The following is an 18044-nucleotide window of genomic DNA, read 5'->3' on the forward strand; positions in this document are numbered from 1 at the left end:
ACCCCATGTAATTTCAGTCTTGTTTCTGAATGAAATGAATTCATTAGTTTTTATTAGAATGGTCCGTACACTGTGGTCTGACTTGCTCAGGAACTGAACTTGGATGTTGGCATAAATAAGAATCAAATGAAAACACTATTGCCATCAGATTTTTTTTTAGTAAATGTTGCCTTGTGTATCAATTAATCATACTGACAATTATTTACACCTTATACTTGGTTATATGCTAAATATTTATTTGATAGTGCACTTTAGCATTTCCATTTCATTCTAAAACAATAATCTTTTTTAATTTCTTTTTTGTCAGTTAATGCTCAGTAGAATCTGTCTCTGCTTGTGTTGGGAAACCTCAGGCTTCTGTGTTGTGCATGTTTGTTTTGAGTGGCTTCATTCTGCTAAAAATCAGAACCTGCATGTTGAGAAAATAGCCACCATTGCGCTGCAGATCACATGTGAGAGTGGACTCAATAATAAAAACTCAATAATAAAAACTCAATAATACCGAATAAATGACAGAGAATTGAGAATAACAAGTGTGTATGGAAGCAAGCAGCAGCAGCAGCAGCGTCAGTTTTCTACCATGCATGACAATGTCTACCATTGCCTAATGCTGATGCAAGGAGAGTTTGCTGCATTTTTTCTGTGTAAATTGTCATAGTTTTATATACATGTATTATATAGTATAATGCATGCCTTCAGTTGTAATTAGCCAAATAATTTGATCTATATTTATATAGCAACTTGCTGTGTACATTGCTGCTAAATGGTATGATATTATTAAACACATCATTTTACAAATAAACTCTGCAGTTAATTTTACCAATGCTGACATTCATGTTTTTTGTCTCTCTGTGTGTATCTGCTAGGAAAAGCCATTTAATAAATTAAAAAAAAAAAAATGGAGTAGGATTTTCTTTTACTATTCAGCAAATATGCAAATAACCTGATTCCAAATGACCTGCAACCAGATTCCAATGTGGTCAATATGTGTTTTGTTCTTGGCCCTAAAACAAACAAATAAGCCATTCATTCATAGGAGATGCCATAAAAAATAATAAAGTGTGTGTGTGTGTGTGTGTGTGTGTGTGTGTGTGTATTGAAAGTAGGCTATTTTGAGACCTAAGCGGTCCCTACGGCTGTAATGTCTAAGATTGAACACTTGAAGGCGTCAGAGACAAAATTTGGCGCTCAAATATGGTCCAATTACAATGACATCATCTTATTTCACATGTAAACACAGCTGCATCTTTTATGTAACCAGTGACCAAAATCTAATTGACAATAGCACACATTAAGCATTTCAAAACAGAATGCACATTTTATAGTGACTATTACATAGAAGAGACACGAACGTTTTTATTTTTGCAAATTTATGCACATATTGCATTATGTGCTACTTTTCTGAATCTAGTCTGAAAAAGTCTGAATCTATCTAATTTTCATCTATCTATATGTAAAAAAAAAAAAAAAAAATCATTAATTATATGTAGTGCAATAAGGAAATTACAAAAACTGACAGCATGTCAAAGCAAATAATATTTGTAATACAAATACGTCTCTTACAGTTAAAAAGACTGCACGTGTATGTAAACCCAACTCAGTTTCAGACTGCATTCCTCCTAAAAAGTTTGATATTTAAACCACGCCACACATACTACAAGCTCCCTGACCTATGTGGTGAAGCAGTCTGTCGCTTTAAATCGAACCCATGCTGGGAGAGCTGTCAATCATATGTCGTAGTCCCGCCCCTTCCTGCAGCAGCAGCAGCAGCGGTGTCTCAGTGCTTTTCACACAGAGGCATTACGTACAGCAGACTCACTAAATCTGCACAGTCTAATTATCAGCGACAAAATGGGATAATCGTGAGCTTCTGCAGAGAATTTCGTCAACGGGAACTAAACGACCAATCGAGGAGAGTGATTTTTTATTTCCAGTCTACACAGACGTAAGCACAAAGGGCTTTGGGGATAATGGTGAAAAAAAAGATATCACATTATGAACGCAGGACAACAGGAGTACATCGCCACATACACGACCGGACCGTGTAATTTGTTTATGGCGACCAGCTTAATTTAAAAAGCTTTCTAAGGAGTATTTTGTTTATCCCGTGCGCTCTGGAGAACAGATGCTGTCATTGTGCTGGGGACCGAGATTTGTGCGCGTGATATTCTGCAAGTGGTCTCGTCGGAATGGTGAGCGAGATGAGAATGCGCGTGCCTTTATTGTTTCCGCGCGACATGCTCAATAACGGTCGTTCTTCTGTCGTTGAACAACTCGACAACGACGACAATTTTGGTACAGAAAGATTGAGACTTCAAGTGACAATTCCAGGGAAATCATGAACGATGTGTTTTGTAAACATTTGTATTAAGTGTTATTAAAGAAATATCCTTTATTATGAACGGGCACTGCCGACTTTTCATACTTTCATCAGATTTGCTTTTCTTCGGCTAAATTCCACTTAGTTGGAGCTACTTGACCGTGTGTTTCTGACCAATTAGATTTTTTCAACCTGAGCAAACACAATGGTGGAGCCTGTGGGTTTCATTGAAGCCTGGAAAGCACAGTTTCCAGAGTCTGAGCCTCCGAAGATGGAGCTAAGATCTGTTGGGGGAATCGAACAAGAACTAGAGAAGTGCAAAGCGTCCATAAGACGTTTGGAAATGGAGGTGAACAAAGAGCGCTTCCGGATGATCTACCTTCAGACGCTGCTTGCCAAGGAGAGAAAGAGCTATGACCGACAGAGATGGGGTTTCAGGAAGCCACCTCACATGACAGAAGGGGACCCACAAGCTGTTGGGGCAGATTCCCAGCATCTCCATGCACAGGAGCATGGACAGCCAGAGCGCAGCAGGTTTCAGCCTGTAGGGGAGACCAGAGCGAAACCACGACCACCCCCTGCCAGAAAGTCAGCCTCCCATGGCGATGGATTGGAGCTTCAATCATCATTTGAGGCACACCAGGCAGGGCCGGTCAGTGAGACCGATGGGCTCTCGCCGTCCACACAGAGGGGCGGAGTCTCCCCTCGCAGGCCCCATCCACCCCCTGACAAGGATCTACCCTCAGATCCGTCCCTGAAAGACAAGCCGGGCATGGGGCTTGGGGTGGCTGCGTTACGTTCGAACTTTGAGAGGATCAAACGGGCCAACTCGCACTCAGCCAGCGATGGAAAATCAGGCCAGGAGAAACCGTTTTACACCAACGTTGAGTTTCATCACGACAGGGGCCTAGTAAAAGTTAATGACCGTGAGGTCTCAGACAAAATCAGCTCTCTTGGGAACCAAGCCATGCAGATGGAGCGCAAAAGGTCTCTTCATTCACTTCCAGGCAACCTTGCTACAGTCGCAGGTGATCTACGCACCAGGCCTGTCTATAGGGGGCGCTCTACTGAAAGCACCTGCGGATACGACGCCGAGTATGAAGACGGCGAACCCAGTCCTCGCTACAGCACTGCGAGACCAAACGGGGCCAAACCACCACCGCCGCCATGGCAGCCATCAGATTTCCAGCCATATACTAGTGTTTACGTCGGAGGGATGATGTCAGGAGAAGGTGGTGACGGTAGGGTCACTATGAGAGACCATGGAGGAAGTGACGACCATCTTCTCACCTGGCCCAGGAGGTCTTACTCACCCGGAAGTTTCGAGGACGTGGGAGGCGGAGGAGGCGGCTACACGCCAGACTGCAGCTCCAACGAGAACCTGACGTCTAGCGAGGAAGATTTCTCCTCGGGACAGTCCAGTCATGTGTCGCCCAGCCCTACAACAGCCTACCGCCGCCCACTCCGAGAGAAGAGTCGCTCACCTTCTCAGAACTCCCAGAATTCTCAGCACTCGTTTGACAGCAGCAGCCCCCCTACACCGCAGACACAGAAACGGCACCGGCAGCAACATGTCGTGGTGTCCGAGGCCACCATTGTAGGCGTAAGGAAAACAGGACAAATCTGGCCCCACGATGGAGACTCTATTGCCTCCAGTCGGGCTTCCCATGACAACAGTTACCATGGAGATCTAGGTAAGTCATGATTATTATTACTTGTACATGTTGTTGTTGTTCTTTTTTTCACAGGTGAATCAGTTCCTAACAAATATTGAATGTACAAAAAATGGTTGTTTCTGTAAGACCTTAAATGAGAAATGACATCACTGATAACATCATTGTTAAGCCAATACAGTGGATAGCAATTTGTAGCATGGCTGAATAATTGCAACTCAATGCTTTTGGCCAGACACACTCTTCTTAGTGAAAATGAGTGGGCGTCTTGTGTTTTTCTGCATGCTTGACTGGTCAACTTTTCTGTTTTATCTCCCTTTATATTTTGCTGTTCTTCCATTAAATCCCTCCTCTGTCAGTTTCTGCACTCCCCATCCCAAGCTATTGTCTACTTTTGTTTCACGCTCTGCCTGTATCGGTCAGACACAGTGGCGGCCGCTTGCTGCGGTTAGTTAATCCGGTCTGATGAGACTCATATATAAGGAATAATTAACTAAACAAGCTAATTTATGATCATGAGGTGAGGATGTGTGTGTCAGAGTTTTTCTTCTTTGTACAGGACAGGAGCTGAGTAGCTTTCACTCATGTCACATGCTGCTGTGGAAATCTCCCAAGCAGGACAAAGACCCATTTGATGAGTAAAAATGGTCATACGTAAATACCTTGCTTTGGGTTTTTTTGGTAGTGTATGTTAAGGCAGTGATTAGTAGACTTTGGTGTTTGTAAGGAAGAATAGTAAGAAAGCGTTCGATTACTGTGAGAGTTTTAATGGAGTGTGCAGTCAGTGGAGCTCACGTGATACATCTCCTGTGAGATTCTGTAGTCAAGTGTAGGCAAAAGAAGGAAAAGTGAGCAATTTCACTGTTCTGTGTGATTTGAGTCTGCCCATATACAGCAATATGATTAAAAAAAGTGTCAGAAATTGTTGCTGTTCTTAGAGAGTTTGACTCATGTTATCTAGCTGGCTAACATAGATGAGGGTTTGTTGAATTTACAGAAATGCTTGTGATAGTCTTGAAAGAATCAAGGATGTGTTAAAAAGTAAAATTTATAGGAGTATAATTTTCAGCTCATTGCAGTTTTTTTTTTTTGTAAAGGAAAAATGATTTTAGTGAACAAAAAACCTTTCTGAAAAGTTCAAAAGAACAGCATTTATTTGAAATGGAAGTGTTTTGTAATATTAAATGTCATTATTTTTGATCATTTTAATGTGCCTGTAATGCTGAATAAAAGTATAAATTTTAGGAATGAACGATATATTGGCCACCATATCGGTATCGGCCTGATAAGAAAATATATATTAAAGGGGACCTATTATGCAAAATTCACTTTTGCATGGTGTTTGGCTATAAATGTGTGTTGGCAGTGTGTGTACACAACCACCCTATAATAATAAAAATCCAACCACTTCTTATTTTTTAATCCCCATAAATCACAAGCCGTTTCCAGATCCCTGGCAGTGTGACATCACATTAGCCATAGGCTCCGCCCACGAATGTTGACGGACACTGCCGTTTTAACATAGAACCGCCCTGAGCGAGTTCACAGCGAGTTGTACACAGTCCGCCATTGCTGCACTGACGAGAATGTCTCCCAAGCATTTTAGGTGTTCTGTAGCTGGATGGATTAATCCACATAGCTCTCTCCATTTACTCCCTAAATCTGAGCCGCTGAAGATGAGGTGGATTCATTTTATTTTCCAAGAAAATGCTCCCTCAACTCCCGAAATTCGTTTATGAATCATTTCACCCCGGACTGCTTTGTGAACGAATGTCAATACAAAGGGACAATACAAAACAGAGGATGTGCTAAAAATGCGCTACTCAAGGATATATAAGTACAAACTGTTCGTGATCCAGCTTAAGCTGTAATTACAGTCTCCAGAGTGATACTGGATACGGCAGTAATGAAGGTGAGAGCACTTTATTACAGTTTATCTGAGATTTACGGATATAAAGCTTACCAGTTTATTAAGCACCACCCGAAAAGGCATAAGGTCTTTATATATTTGTTTACTGTTAGTTGTAACGAGTGTTTCTGTGTAATTCACTGTGTATGTTGATGATAATGCAAGAGAGAGAGAAAGAGTTTATGGATAATATTTTAATGCACACTTGCACTGTGTTTTATTAAGCTCTTACAGAGATTTTCCATCTTTTGTGTGAAGTACAATAAACATAATAAAACTCATCTGTAAAGTTTTGGCCATCATTCGGACGGGGTCCGTTACAACAGGCTTGTGCTAATATAGTGGAAGAAGACAATATAAGGTATAACCGTATATTCGCAGTTTCTGACATTATAGTGCGTCCTGACTGACTCCTGACACCAGAGAATCAGCTCTTGAAGCTCCGCCCTCTTAAGCCAAGCACAACAGCTCATTTGCATTTAAAGGGCACACACTGAAACAGTGCGTTTTTGCTCAACCCCAAAAAGTGGCAATTTTAACATGCTATAAAAAATTATCTGTGGGGTATTTTGAGCTAAAACTTCACATACACACTCTGGGGACATCAGAGACTTATTTTACATCTTGTAAAATGGGGCATAATAGGTCCCCTTTAAAGCCGATAAATAATGCCTTATTTCCTTCAGCTGGGACACTTCAGATGCGCACTGTTTGCCATGATGGTTTTGAATTGCTTGAAATATGATTGGAATCACTTCAAAAAGGAAATTAAATTACAGTTAAGTTCAATATGCGCAGCGCAAGTCTATCATATAGGCTAAATAAAATTAGAATGAGAATATTATAATTGTGTGCTTGGGGCATGGATTTTAATGGTGAGACTTTAGTTTTTGTAATCAGGCTCTCAAAAATTCTATAAAAATTTGGATTTAGATTTATCTGACAGTATATTGTTTATCGGCTTTCAAATATAAAGAATTATCGGTTATTGTATCGGCCAAAATTTTCATATCAGTGCATCCCTAATAAATTTCTTTAAAAAAAAAAAGGAAAAAAAAACTTACCCCAAACCTTTGAACGGTTGTGTAATTTTACCCATAAATTCATAAACATAGACATAGTGATTGGTTCTTTAGTTTTAGGCACATTTTTGCCATTTTTACAATTTCAACAAAACCTAATTTCTGTTACATTTTGGAAATTCTGCTGAATCTAAATTGCATCTCAGAAAAACAAGGGGATAAAAATTAAAGGTGCGGTAAGTAGATTTTGAACAATTCTGTTGGACATGGTTGATATTTGAAATCAACCCAAACAAACCCACCCCTCTCTTCATTGCTCTGCCTCCAAAACTCATACTCCAATCCTAACCACCCTGCTCCGAGTCGGTCTCGAATCCCGGTCGCTGCTGGCATGCGAGGCGAATGCACTACCAATGATGCTAAACACCGCATTTTCTAGCGGTCGTCAGTGTGCAGTGGTTTAACAGCAAAACTCTCACTATCTGTCCACTGTTACACACGCAATGTGAGTGAATGTCTGTTTATCATAGCTGACGCGCAACAAAATGTTTCACGAAAAATAAAGCGCAGTTGATGAACGCACGTCAAGGAAGCACAAAAAATGAATGCACAGTACACAGGAGTAAATACAAACAAGTGTTCGTTGTTAGTCTCCAACAGCACAGCAGCTCCAGACAATCAAAACCGTGTTACTCGCATGAGAAGTGGAATCAAAGCAGCCTGTTTTCAGGCCTTCCCGCTTGGCTCTCTCCAGCGCTGGAAAGCTTTTCTAACATAAATGTGGGTCCTAAAGCGCTTGCCCAGTCAAAAACCTTCATTCCAGTGATATTCTTTTGAGCTCTTTTGTATTGTGTCCCATCTCTCGTTCTGCAGTTTTTTTTTCTTATTTTCAAATCTCCCTCTTGTTCGTTCTCTCTCCTCGACCGTTATACGCCCCCTAATGCTGATTGGTTAGACGTTTGTTGTTGCTGTCGGCCCGACTAACTTCCAAACAGTGTAGTTAAAAAAAAAAAAAAAACTTACCCCACCTTTAATGTACATAATGAATACAACGTTTTCAGTAGCAACTAGTATCACAGTGACAGTTCTGTCTACTAGCCTGAAGTTGTATAACACCGGCCCCAGGCTAGCGGGCAGTTCTTATTGTCAAGTCCTGCAGAAGTAGGAACTCACCAACTAACCAACAAGCAGGTGTCTTGATGATTCAGCCAAAGACACAGATGTCCATGAGCGTGACTCACCAGGCTGCTGTTTTCAATGTTAGACTGTCTTCATAAGCATTCAAAACTTTGATCTGCAGTGTTTTGCTTGTGTTATCCACTATCTTTTAACCTGTTTCTCACCAAGAAACAGAATGACATCAGCTATCAGAATGATTACAGGGGTGGCGCTGTCATGTGGCATGTTTAACTTGAAATCCAAAGGCTTTGAGCTGATGAGGTGAATTGCACTTTGGTGTGAAGCAGACAGACCCGGAGGGCGTTGGCACGGCCCGTCCATTCAAATGCCAGGAAGATTCTCTTTGTGCAAAAGTGAGATAACACAGAGGGCGTATGAAGATGGATAGACACCAGCTGAGCACAGTCCGGTGTGCTCCAGGTCCTTTTGTCCTCATACTGATTCGAAAATCGATGTGAATAACTTTGAAAGCCATCTCACTTATTTTTAACAGTTAGCAAGCATGGCTTAGTGTAACCAGATGACATTGAAGTAAAAGTCTGTAGATTTTAACCTGATGAAATGGCAAATGCTTTCCTACTTTAATATGCAATCAGTTATCTGCGAATCAATTTACATTTCGGCTTTAGATGATATGCGCTTTCGTTCCTCTTAAACAGTGAATCAAGCTGGTGCTGGTCAGAACAAAATCAATAGAGCGGCCATTCATCTAATGAAAAAAGCCCTCGCAGGCCTCACAGGTTAACATTAGCGTGACAGTATGCAACTTATCTTGCCAAGAAAGAGATGCTATCTTATATGATCCTGTCTGCCTTTTTATTTTGTTTGACTTGCTGCTTAGAAACTTAATATTTTTAAAGGACACTGCCAAGAAGAAGACTGAAATCCAGTGGCCCAATACCATAGTGCTGTAAGAGAAAAGGGAGGCAGGAGGGAGGACGTCGTGTGGTGTGCTGAACTACTGTCTCTCGCCTCAGTGGACATGTGGAGATGTGGGGGATGCTGAGACACAGATAGGAAAGGCTCTCATTGCATAATGGTGTGAACAGTCCCACTCATGCATGTGTGCGTATGCACATGTGAATTTATGTTTGCATGCATTTCTTAGATCTTCGAGTCTTTACGATGAAAGAACATCCCTGAAGTAGATACATCTCACAGGCACCAGCCTAACCCTGTCATCCTTTTATTTTTGCAATTCAGAAGTATTTTAATAAAAAGCATTATTTCAGCACACAGAATCATCTGAGGTTTATGCATCTCTTGTTTCCTCGTCCTCCCCAGGGGACCGTTCCCACAGTCAATGTCCCTCTTGTAAACAACAATTGTAATTGTTTCCCGATGGTCCTCTGGTGTTTTGAAGCAGGCATTCAGGAAGAAATGTCTTTCTGTGGTTTACAGATCAGTAGCAGCAGTGTCCTTTGGGGTGAAGAGCGAGTGAGTCACGGAGAGAACAAGAGGCAGGGGATGACTGAAAACATAAATTTCTCAGACAAATACCCAAGAAAACATCAGTGATTCATTAAAAGGACGAGGCTTAAGGCAGCTGATGTGCTCTGTGTTGAATATGGTTGCATAAGTCATGAATGACGTTTACAGTGAAGTTGGCATTTCAGGTAGTTGGAAAAGGACTGAGGGTTGAGTGGAAAATTGTGACGTTTTTCTCGCAGTTTGAATATGAACACAGCCTTTTGAATGTGTTGGAGGATTATGCTAAAAAGTTTATTGTGAGTAAATATGTTGGGATATGAGTCATTCAGAATCAGATTACTACATTTTTGATTTACTAAAACTTGAGTCAGTTTTTTCACGTATGATTTTGATTGACTAAGATGAGCCAGTTCATTAAAAATCATTCGTTCAGAGTCAAACTACATTCACTGCCTGCATTCAAAATCACATATTCTCTGAGTAGGTAATTGACCATTCACAAAGACCCGCCCCCTTTAGTTACTGTTGCTACGTCCGACAAGCCATGCCGCTCTCACACCACACATCATGTTCTCACGCAGTGAAAAATACTTAGCGGAGCAAAGAGGACACAATGACAACGCGTCGACAGACAAGACGGAGCAGGTTACTTTTGATATGAAACAAGGTCTCAAATTTCAAATTTTGTCATTTTTAAGGAAATTTAAACAATAAATACCGTTTTGTGGCTCTTTAATATGTCGTGACAGATCGCTGTAGTGCCTCAGTTCAAGCGGCTCGTGAACCGATCATCTCTTCCTACTAGTTAATTTAGAGCATCAAATAAACATGAATGAACATCATAAGGAATGTTGTTTCAACCTGGGAAAGATGTCAGTATACACCATTTTTCAAGTTCAAGCCCACCAACGTTAATCTACTAACTCCCCTGACTGCTTTGTCGGACAAAATGGCGGATTCGGCGTTATGATTGGTTAGATCCCCTGTCAATCAAACTTCCGGCGAAGGGTCAATTCTTTGAATAAATGTACTACATTTGTCATTGTCATGTGACCTGTAAGCATCACTTTTGTTGCTTCACTACCATTCACAACTTACCCATGGCCTCATGGGATAGTGTCCATTGGATGTGCACTTCAGAATCTTGCCGGAATAACTATATAGTAGGTGAAAAAATTATTATGTCGAATTCACAGTATTCATAAAACAGTATAGGTAAAATGTACCTGAATTACTTATTCAGGTACATTTTACCTATACTGTTGTGTGAATACTGTAAATTCGACATACTACTTTTTTCACCCACTATATAGTACGGAAGCACACTTACTTAGATCAGCCATTGTTCTGTAAAAGAACAGGTTCATTAGTCTTTTGTTCAGCAATCAGACGACATTCATAGGGGTGCATTGTTTTGATTCACTAAAAGGGGCCTGGTGTGCTCTTCTGCTGAAAAACAATCCCATATATTATATAAGATTTGTCATGAGGTTCCATGAAAAGTGTTACCCTTGTCACATTTGAGGTTGAGAGAGAGGTGTGGACAGGAATGGAGGTGTGGGTTTAGCTCAATGCTTGCATTGTCCAGCAGCACCACGTTGAGGTCAGGCCTTCCAGTCATTTATTTTTAGACAGACACTCCAGATCCACAGAAGTGTGCTTTCTGGTAGCAAGTAAAAATTAAGAACAGAACGCATACTGAGTATGTGGAAACGATGACTGTGGTCTTCCCTCTGAAAATAGCTTGTTGTTTGATTTTATTTCAGGCGAATTGGGCAACTCAGAATATCTGGCTAATCCATGTGTCTCTGCTGGTAAGTTTTCAAATCTTTGCCAGATTTTGTGAATCCACAGTATTACAGAAAAGAAGATTTCTACTCTAAAGATAGCTGTTTGTTGTGTTTTCTAAATAGAAACTGAAATGCAAGACTAGCAGAAAAAATGGCAAAGTATTTGTGGGGGATATATTTGCGAAAAATAACAGAAGTCGTGTTGTGAGAATAACACATGTACTGTATAGGACATGAGGAGGAAACTGATTAATGCCAATGCAGCAAGGCTCTGCCTCCCAGCGTGTTAGGAAAGAGAGAGTGAGAGCTTGTTGTCTGAGGACTTTCTGCCAAATAGCAGCAACATTTTCACAACCCTCTTCTGGCTCCTGGTGAGGAATGAAAGGGGAAGAAGAAGGGGGCAGTTTACTCAGCTAGTTATCAGTAGTGTTAACACTAAGTGAAATCTAAACTGTGTAAGTAGAAAATATGAACATTCACATTATTTTTTTTGTAGGGTAAATCCTTCTTGTATTGCTTAAAAAAGCTACAACTTAATCTTTGGAAGTACAAATCTTACTCTATGCACAGAAATAACTATTATGAGATTCAAAAACATACAGCTTCACCTTTGTCTTATATTTGTTTTTTTTTTTTTTTGTTTTTTTTTTTTTTTTCTCCCACTGGTCACACAGGTGCGACTAACTATCTCAGTCACACCGACTTACAATTTGGTTGCAGCCTTTTTTTTCCTAAATATTAATCATTATGACCTTGCATGTTGATGAATCGTTCTCTTAATTTGTATATGCTGGTTTTGCATTGATGTAAAGGCTAAAACTTGATATTTGCTAAATATTTTAATCTGAACATTGTTTCCAACAAGCATAAATTTAAAAGAAAGTGTTACTAAAATATTATCATATGTTAAATATACAACATAAGTATTATTGCCATGGGTGAATCAGTTGAATCAAGCAATGGCTTAAAAACACATCTAAAGATGTTTTTGGTTTTGAGCAAAGGATGCGTGTGTACGAAGACTCAGTGTGTTTGTCAGCTGGAGCGTTTGTTGGATTCTTCCAGAAATCGTGTCGTCCACGGGAACTTTGAACAGAGTTAACTTGAAAGCACGTTTTGCCGGAAAAGACTTCCTGTCCGTCTCATCAGAAGAAGAAATGAGCATTGATATTCTGGTGTAAGTGTCTTTTAAAGACAAATCAGTCCACATCTATCTTTGGTGGACTGGCCAATACAGGCGTGAATCTTGAGCAGCCAAGTTCTTTGTCTCCTTTTACAGCCTAATCTCCATGTTTATGGTTGTCTCAGAATTGATACAGTTTTTTTTACTCCAAAGGATGGTGAAAATGGAAACATTTTGGTATGGGGAACACATATTCTCTATTAACTACGACTTTTGCCTCAATAAGCGCTTAATTAGGGCCCATGCACCAATGGCGTGAGGACCCTATTGTAATTGCTCAGTCAATTCTTCTTCTTCTCCGAAATGAATCACATTTTTTAGGGCCTAAACATGCTCAAACTCACAAAACTTTGCACACGCGTCAGAACTGGTGAAAATTTATGTCTGATATGGGTTTCTGAATTAGGTGTGGCAAAATGGCTCGATAGCGGCACCTACAAAATTTCAATTAAGCGCCTTTCACGCTACGTTTCACGTACAGGTATGACATTCGGTAGACACATGTAACAGCCCAATACCTCCAAAAATTCCCTGGGTGAAAAATCTGAAAACCCAACAGGAAGTGAGATATTTTTAATTTTCTCTGCAAAATTTTTGCAGTTTTTGCCATTTCCAGACGTTGTACTTTAATGAACTCCTCCAACAGCTTTAATCCGATCAACATCATATTTGGTCAGTCTAATCTAAAGGCCTTTGCAACGTTAAATTGCGAAGATCTTGAGTTTTCGCTAAAGGGCGTGTCCGTGGCGGCCTGACAAAATTCTATGTTTCGCCATGAAACAGGAAGTTGTTGTAACTTGGGCATACAATGTCCGATCTGCCCCAAACTTCACATGTTTTATTAGAGTCGTGGCCTGAAGACATCTACATGCCAATATTCATTTACAGTCATAGCGCCACCTGTGGGCAACAGGAAATGACATGTTTTACACTGTGATTAACTCCTCGTAGAGATTTAACCAGATCAACATCATATTTGGTCAGTCTAATCTTAAGGCCTCAGTGATGTTAAATTGCAAAGATCTAGAGTTTTCGCTGAAGGGCGTGTCTGTGGCGGGCTGACAAAGTCTGATGTTTCGCCATGAAAGAGGAAGTTGTTGTAACTCAGGCGTACAGTGTCCGATCTGCTCCAAACTTCACATGTTTGATAATAGTCCTGGCCTAAAGACATCTACATGGGAATATTCAGTAATAGTCAAAGCGCCACCTGTTGGCAGCAGAGAGTGTGGCATGTCAAAATGACTTTGCCATATTTCTCCTGTATTTACTCGCTTACATGCATGTCACCCACTATTCACTGTTTTCCTAAGGCTACTGGGTGGCGGTGAGCCTGGGTGCAAGGGCCCTTTCATCGCTGCTTGCAGCTTTAATTCAATTAATAGTAAGGTAGTCGTTGTAGTGGTTAAGTTTAGGTATTGGGTAGGATTAAGGGATGTAGAATATGGTCATGCAGAATACGGCATTAATATGTGGTTTATAAGTACTAATAAACAACCAGTATGCAAGCTAATAAGCAGCTAGTTAAAAAAGAGAATTGTTCTTCATATTAAAGTGTTACCATAAAAATAGTATAATGCATTTTATCGTAACATACGTTTACATCACTACTTAAGGCATAAAGAGAGGAACATTTTATAGACATCTTCATATTTGCGCTTTAACACTAGTGTTTTATCATCTATGCGCCACGCATGTGTACATAGCTGATGAACGCACAGCGGGGAAAGTGCAGATAGGGAGGGGATGAATCAAACCTGATTGGTTAACAGAGTACATGTGCCAGCCAGGTACTAAAACCACCTGAACATTATGCACTCGCACCAATGCGACCGTGTGAAATTTTATCTCGCACATTATCAAACTTTGTTCACAATCTAGAGCCCTGAAAGTGTCTACACTAATTTCCGAAAGTCAGAGCTATTCTACAGATTTTGGGCTGTCTGAGATTTCACAGAAAAATCGTGATGTATGATGGGCACAGATTGTTTTTGTTTTGTTTTTTTGTTTGTTTTTTTTGGCTTCAGACTATGACTATCCAGTCTGAGTCATGTATCAATCATGTATGATATTTTGAGTTGATTTTAGAATGTATTCATTTGTCACGCATCTCCTAGCAACGAGAGGCGCATGTTTCTATATAAGTTTGTTGTGTTCAGAAAGACTTGAAAGTTTGTGTCTGATCATCAGTCATTAGTGTTTTTCTCTGTAACCGTTTACAAAGTCTGCAAGAGTTTGATGCCTAAGATCTGATGAAAGTTGATTTAAAATCTGTTTTAAAAGTCATGTAGTGTATTCCAGCCTGTAGTTGAAGTTAGATAAACTGCTGAAATGTGTAACATATCCAGTTTAATGGCTGATAAGTGTCTGACCTAAGACTTTACACTTCAGGCGGCAGTTGGATTTGCTTAGTGACTGTACATTAAATTAAGACACTCAGAATTTTGCAGCAAAGCTTAATTTTGAGATGCTTCACTTGTAATGTCATTAGGCATATTATGAGCACAAATATAACATGGCATTACCGCCCACTCGAGCTGTTGATGTATGGCTGGTGTTGTAGCTGTAGATCAGGGCATAACAGGCGATGTGAGAGGTGTACGGCAGTTGGCCAAGTTGATGCGCTAGGCCAGGCACAGATGGCCAAACCCCTGCAGAGTGTTTCCTGGTACAGGGCACTGCTCTGGCTGGCATGAGCTCTGTACGGGCCTGGGAACATGGAGTGGACAGTGACCCCACCCTCTGAGGAAGAGCTGCCTAACATCACCCCATAACCCTTCCACACTCCACCCAGACCGTAGCTTCGTCACCCTTTCCAGAGCATGCTCAAGTACGCGTGTGGGGTTTGAGTGTGTGTCGTATCGCTGCATGTGCCAGAAGCTCGAACACAGGAGTTTTTGTCACCGCACAGATGCAGCCATTCCAAACGGACAGCACATGGAGAAAAAAATCAAGGAAAAGCTGGCATTACAGAGGCCCACCCTGCACAGATTTACTGCCTATGTAAACTACGGCTGTTCTGTTTGCTGGCCTTTTCTGACAGCGGGACTATTGTGGCAATCACAGTTTACATCCAAGATGTGTGAGTCAGACAAGAGAAGGGTATTTAGATTAGCATAGGAGGTGACTTCTGACGCGCTTCAGATTACGACGCAAATCCATGTTGTCATACAAACACAGCGCATAATCTCAAATCCTGTTTAAATCACGTCGAGGAGCAGTCATCCTAATCTGTGCTTCATTCATCATGTTGAATGCCTCATCCCTTTCATGAGACACCAAATGGCCCTTACAAAAACAAGCAAATGCTTCTTGGCTTATTTACAGTCCATTTATGAAAATGGGCTTGTTTGCATTGTCAGTGTCTTTTTGTTTTTGGCCTTCCTGAAAGTGCATTTTGTGGCATGACATAAATCAACCCTAATCCCCTCTCTGCTGATAAAACTAAGACATTCCAGATTGTTCTTTTTTGTGGTTTAATGAAGCATTCATTTATTTCAGCCAGAACTGCTCCCTCATGTAGTCTGGGCAGCTGCTTTGAATCTAGACTGCTTGCAGCCAATTATTACACTTGCACCTTTGTGATGTGCCTGTGGGTTTTCGAGCAAACAAGAGGGAAAACCAGGAAGAGATCAAAGCGTTGGCCCCCAAGGACGCTGGGGGTCCCCTCGTAACTGAATTATTTTAAAGAGCAAAGGGGAAACCCACGCCAAAGGTTGCTTTTGCCAAACAATCCCTGCAAAAAAAATGCAGGCTTTCTGTGTCGTTGTTTTGTTTCTTTATTATTTCCTTCTTCCTTTAAAGTAAGGTATTAAAAGGGACAGTTGACCAAAAAATTTAAAATCTGTCATTATTTACCCACCCTTGTCACGTTTCCAATCCTGTATAATTTTTTTCTTCTGTGATGTTCGTTATGTGGTCAAAACAGCTAAACATTTTTCTTATGTTCTTTTGTTGCATTCATTTTTTTGGTGAACTATGCCTTTAATGTCTGATTAAATTTTTATCATCACATGCCACATGATAACTGCAGCTTTAACATCCTATATCATTTGTACTAGTGTTATTTTAGTCATTTTTATAGGTTTTATTAATATTTCAGATTTATCTTTCATTTTCATTTTAGATCCGTTTTTAATAATTTTGTTGTGCTTTTCATTCATTTCAGTTTTAGTTCAGTTTAGTTAGTTACCAAGGCAACATTTCCAAATTTTTGTTTAGTTTAAAGGTAGGGTAGGCCATTTTCGGAGAGGTTATCAATAGTGAGCTATAGCTTAAAAGCGTAAGATCCCAAAAGCATAAGATCCCACCCTCCCTTCAGAGCCTCTCCAAAGCCACGCCTCCTCCAAAACACATGAACATGTACAGCAGGGAGCAAACAAAAGCATCACAAGAGACGGTGTTAAAGGCCCGCTGAAGTGTCTTGGAACGCGCAGCATTATTCAATGTGTTGACGTAATTTCAACTGAATCAGGAAGACAGGGCGGGACCTATTGAACAGCTCCACCCCTTTTTTTTTTTAATAGCTAATAGCGTTTGTTTATACCACAGCTCGGCCAGAGCTGTTAAAACCTCCATTTTCTTCTAATCTCTAACCGTTTCTCCTCCTAATGCCGGATATAGCACTTTAAAATACAGCATTCTATGCAGAATTCAAATGGGTCCAATACCTTTTGTGGTCTGAGCCGACACGCGGTCCGCAGATATGATCCACTCTGTGCTCTCGTGTCTCTGGTCCAGAGCAGACTGTGCTCGTGCTGCGGCAGTTCACGTGACACAAAACGGACTTCATTCGCGTCAATGGAAAGCATATTTACACTGTCTGAATCGTTCCCTATCCTCTATATAGTGCACTGTGTGCCATTCACCATGTAGAAACTAGTAAATGTGTGAACGAATGACCGATTTCAGCCACAGCTTCAGCGTCTGTTTATAGTGTAGGAGGGGCGGGACTTCAGATTCTAAAGAGCATTTGATTGGACAGAAGATCTGACGAGAAGCTGAAGTGCGATGTGATGTCATGAAAATCTGTGATCCATTTTAGCGGAAGTGAGAGACTGTAAGTTTTGAATGCTTATATCTCCTAAATGCGAATTTTGCCAGTGTTTTGGAACACATCAGCCTATTCATCACCTTAAGGCTAATTCATACTAAAAGCTAAAAAACTTAAATTTTAATTTCAGGGGGACTTTAAACTACCTCATGTTTCAATATTTAAATTTTATTTTATTTCAGATTTATTTCAATTAACAAAATTTCATCTTTTAATAGTTTGTTTCAGCTTTAGTTTTAATTATGGTAACAACACTGATTCATACATGTGCTCTGCCACGCTTTGCTTGAACTCTGTTTAAGAGGCACAACTGGACAGTGTTCTATTAGCCTGTCTGACTGTAATAAGATCTGTCACCCTCGCCAGCCACACACACCCTTTCTTCCATGCTCAGAATCAAGATTTTCTATTTTCTCTGGGCTTCACGATACTCTCTTTCATTCCCCAGCTGTCAAACTCAACCATCAGACTATTCAAGATGGGGGAA

General features: G+C 40.5%; 1 protein-coding gene across 2 annotated transcripts in view; it reads left to right on the forward strand.

Annotated features, from left to right (window-relative positions):
- The first annotated feature begins 1738 nt into the window (after window positions 1–1738).
- Window positions 1739–18044, forward strand: part of bcr (BCR activator of RhoGEF and GTPase) — a 73056-nt gene continuing 56750 nt past the window's right edge. The window contains exon 1 of one of the 2 annotated variants that reach the window (XM_051877479.1): window positions 1739–4014. In XM_051877479.1, coding sequence (XP_051733439.1) covers window positions 2526–4014 — 1489 coding nt within the window. In that variant the 5' untranslated portion in view covers window positions 1739–2525. The remainder of the gene's footprint in view (window positions 4015–18044) is intronic. The other variant, XM_051877480.1, reaches the window with a different exon arrangement.

This window comes from Ctenopharyngodon idella, chromosome 21 (assembly GCF_019924925.1).
Source record: "Ctenopharyngodon idella isolate HZGC_01 chromosome 21, HZGC01, whole genome shotgun sequence".
NCBI lineage: Eukaryota > Metazoa > Chordata > Actinopteri > Cypriniformes > Xenocyprididae > Ctenopharyngodon > Ctenopharyngodon idella.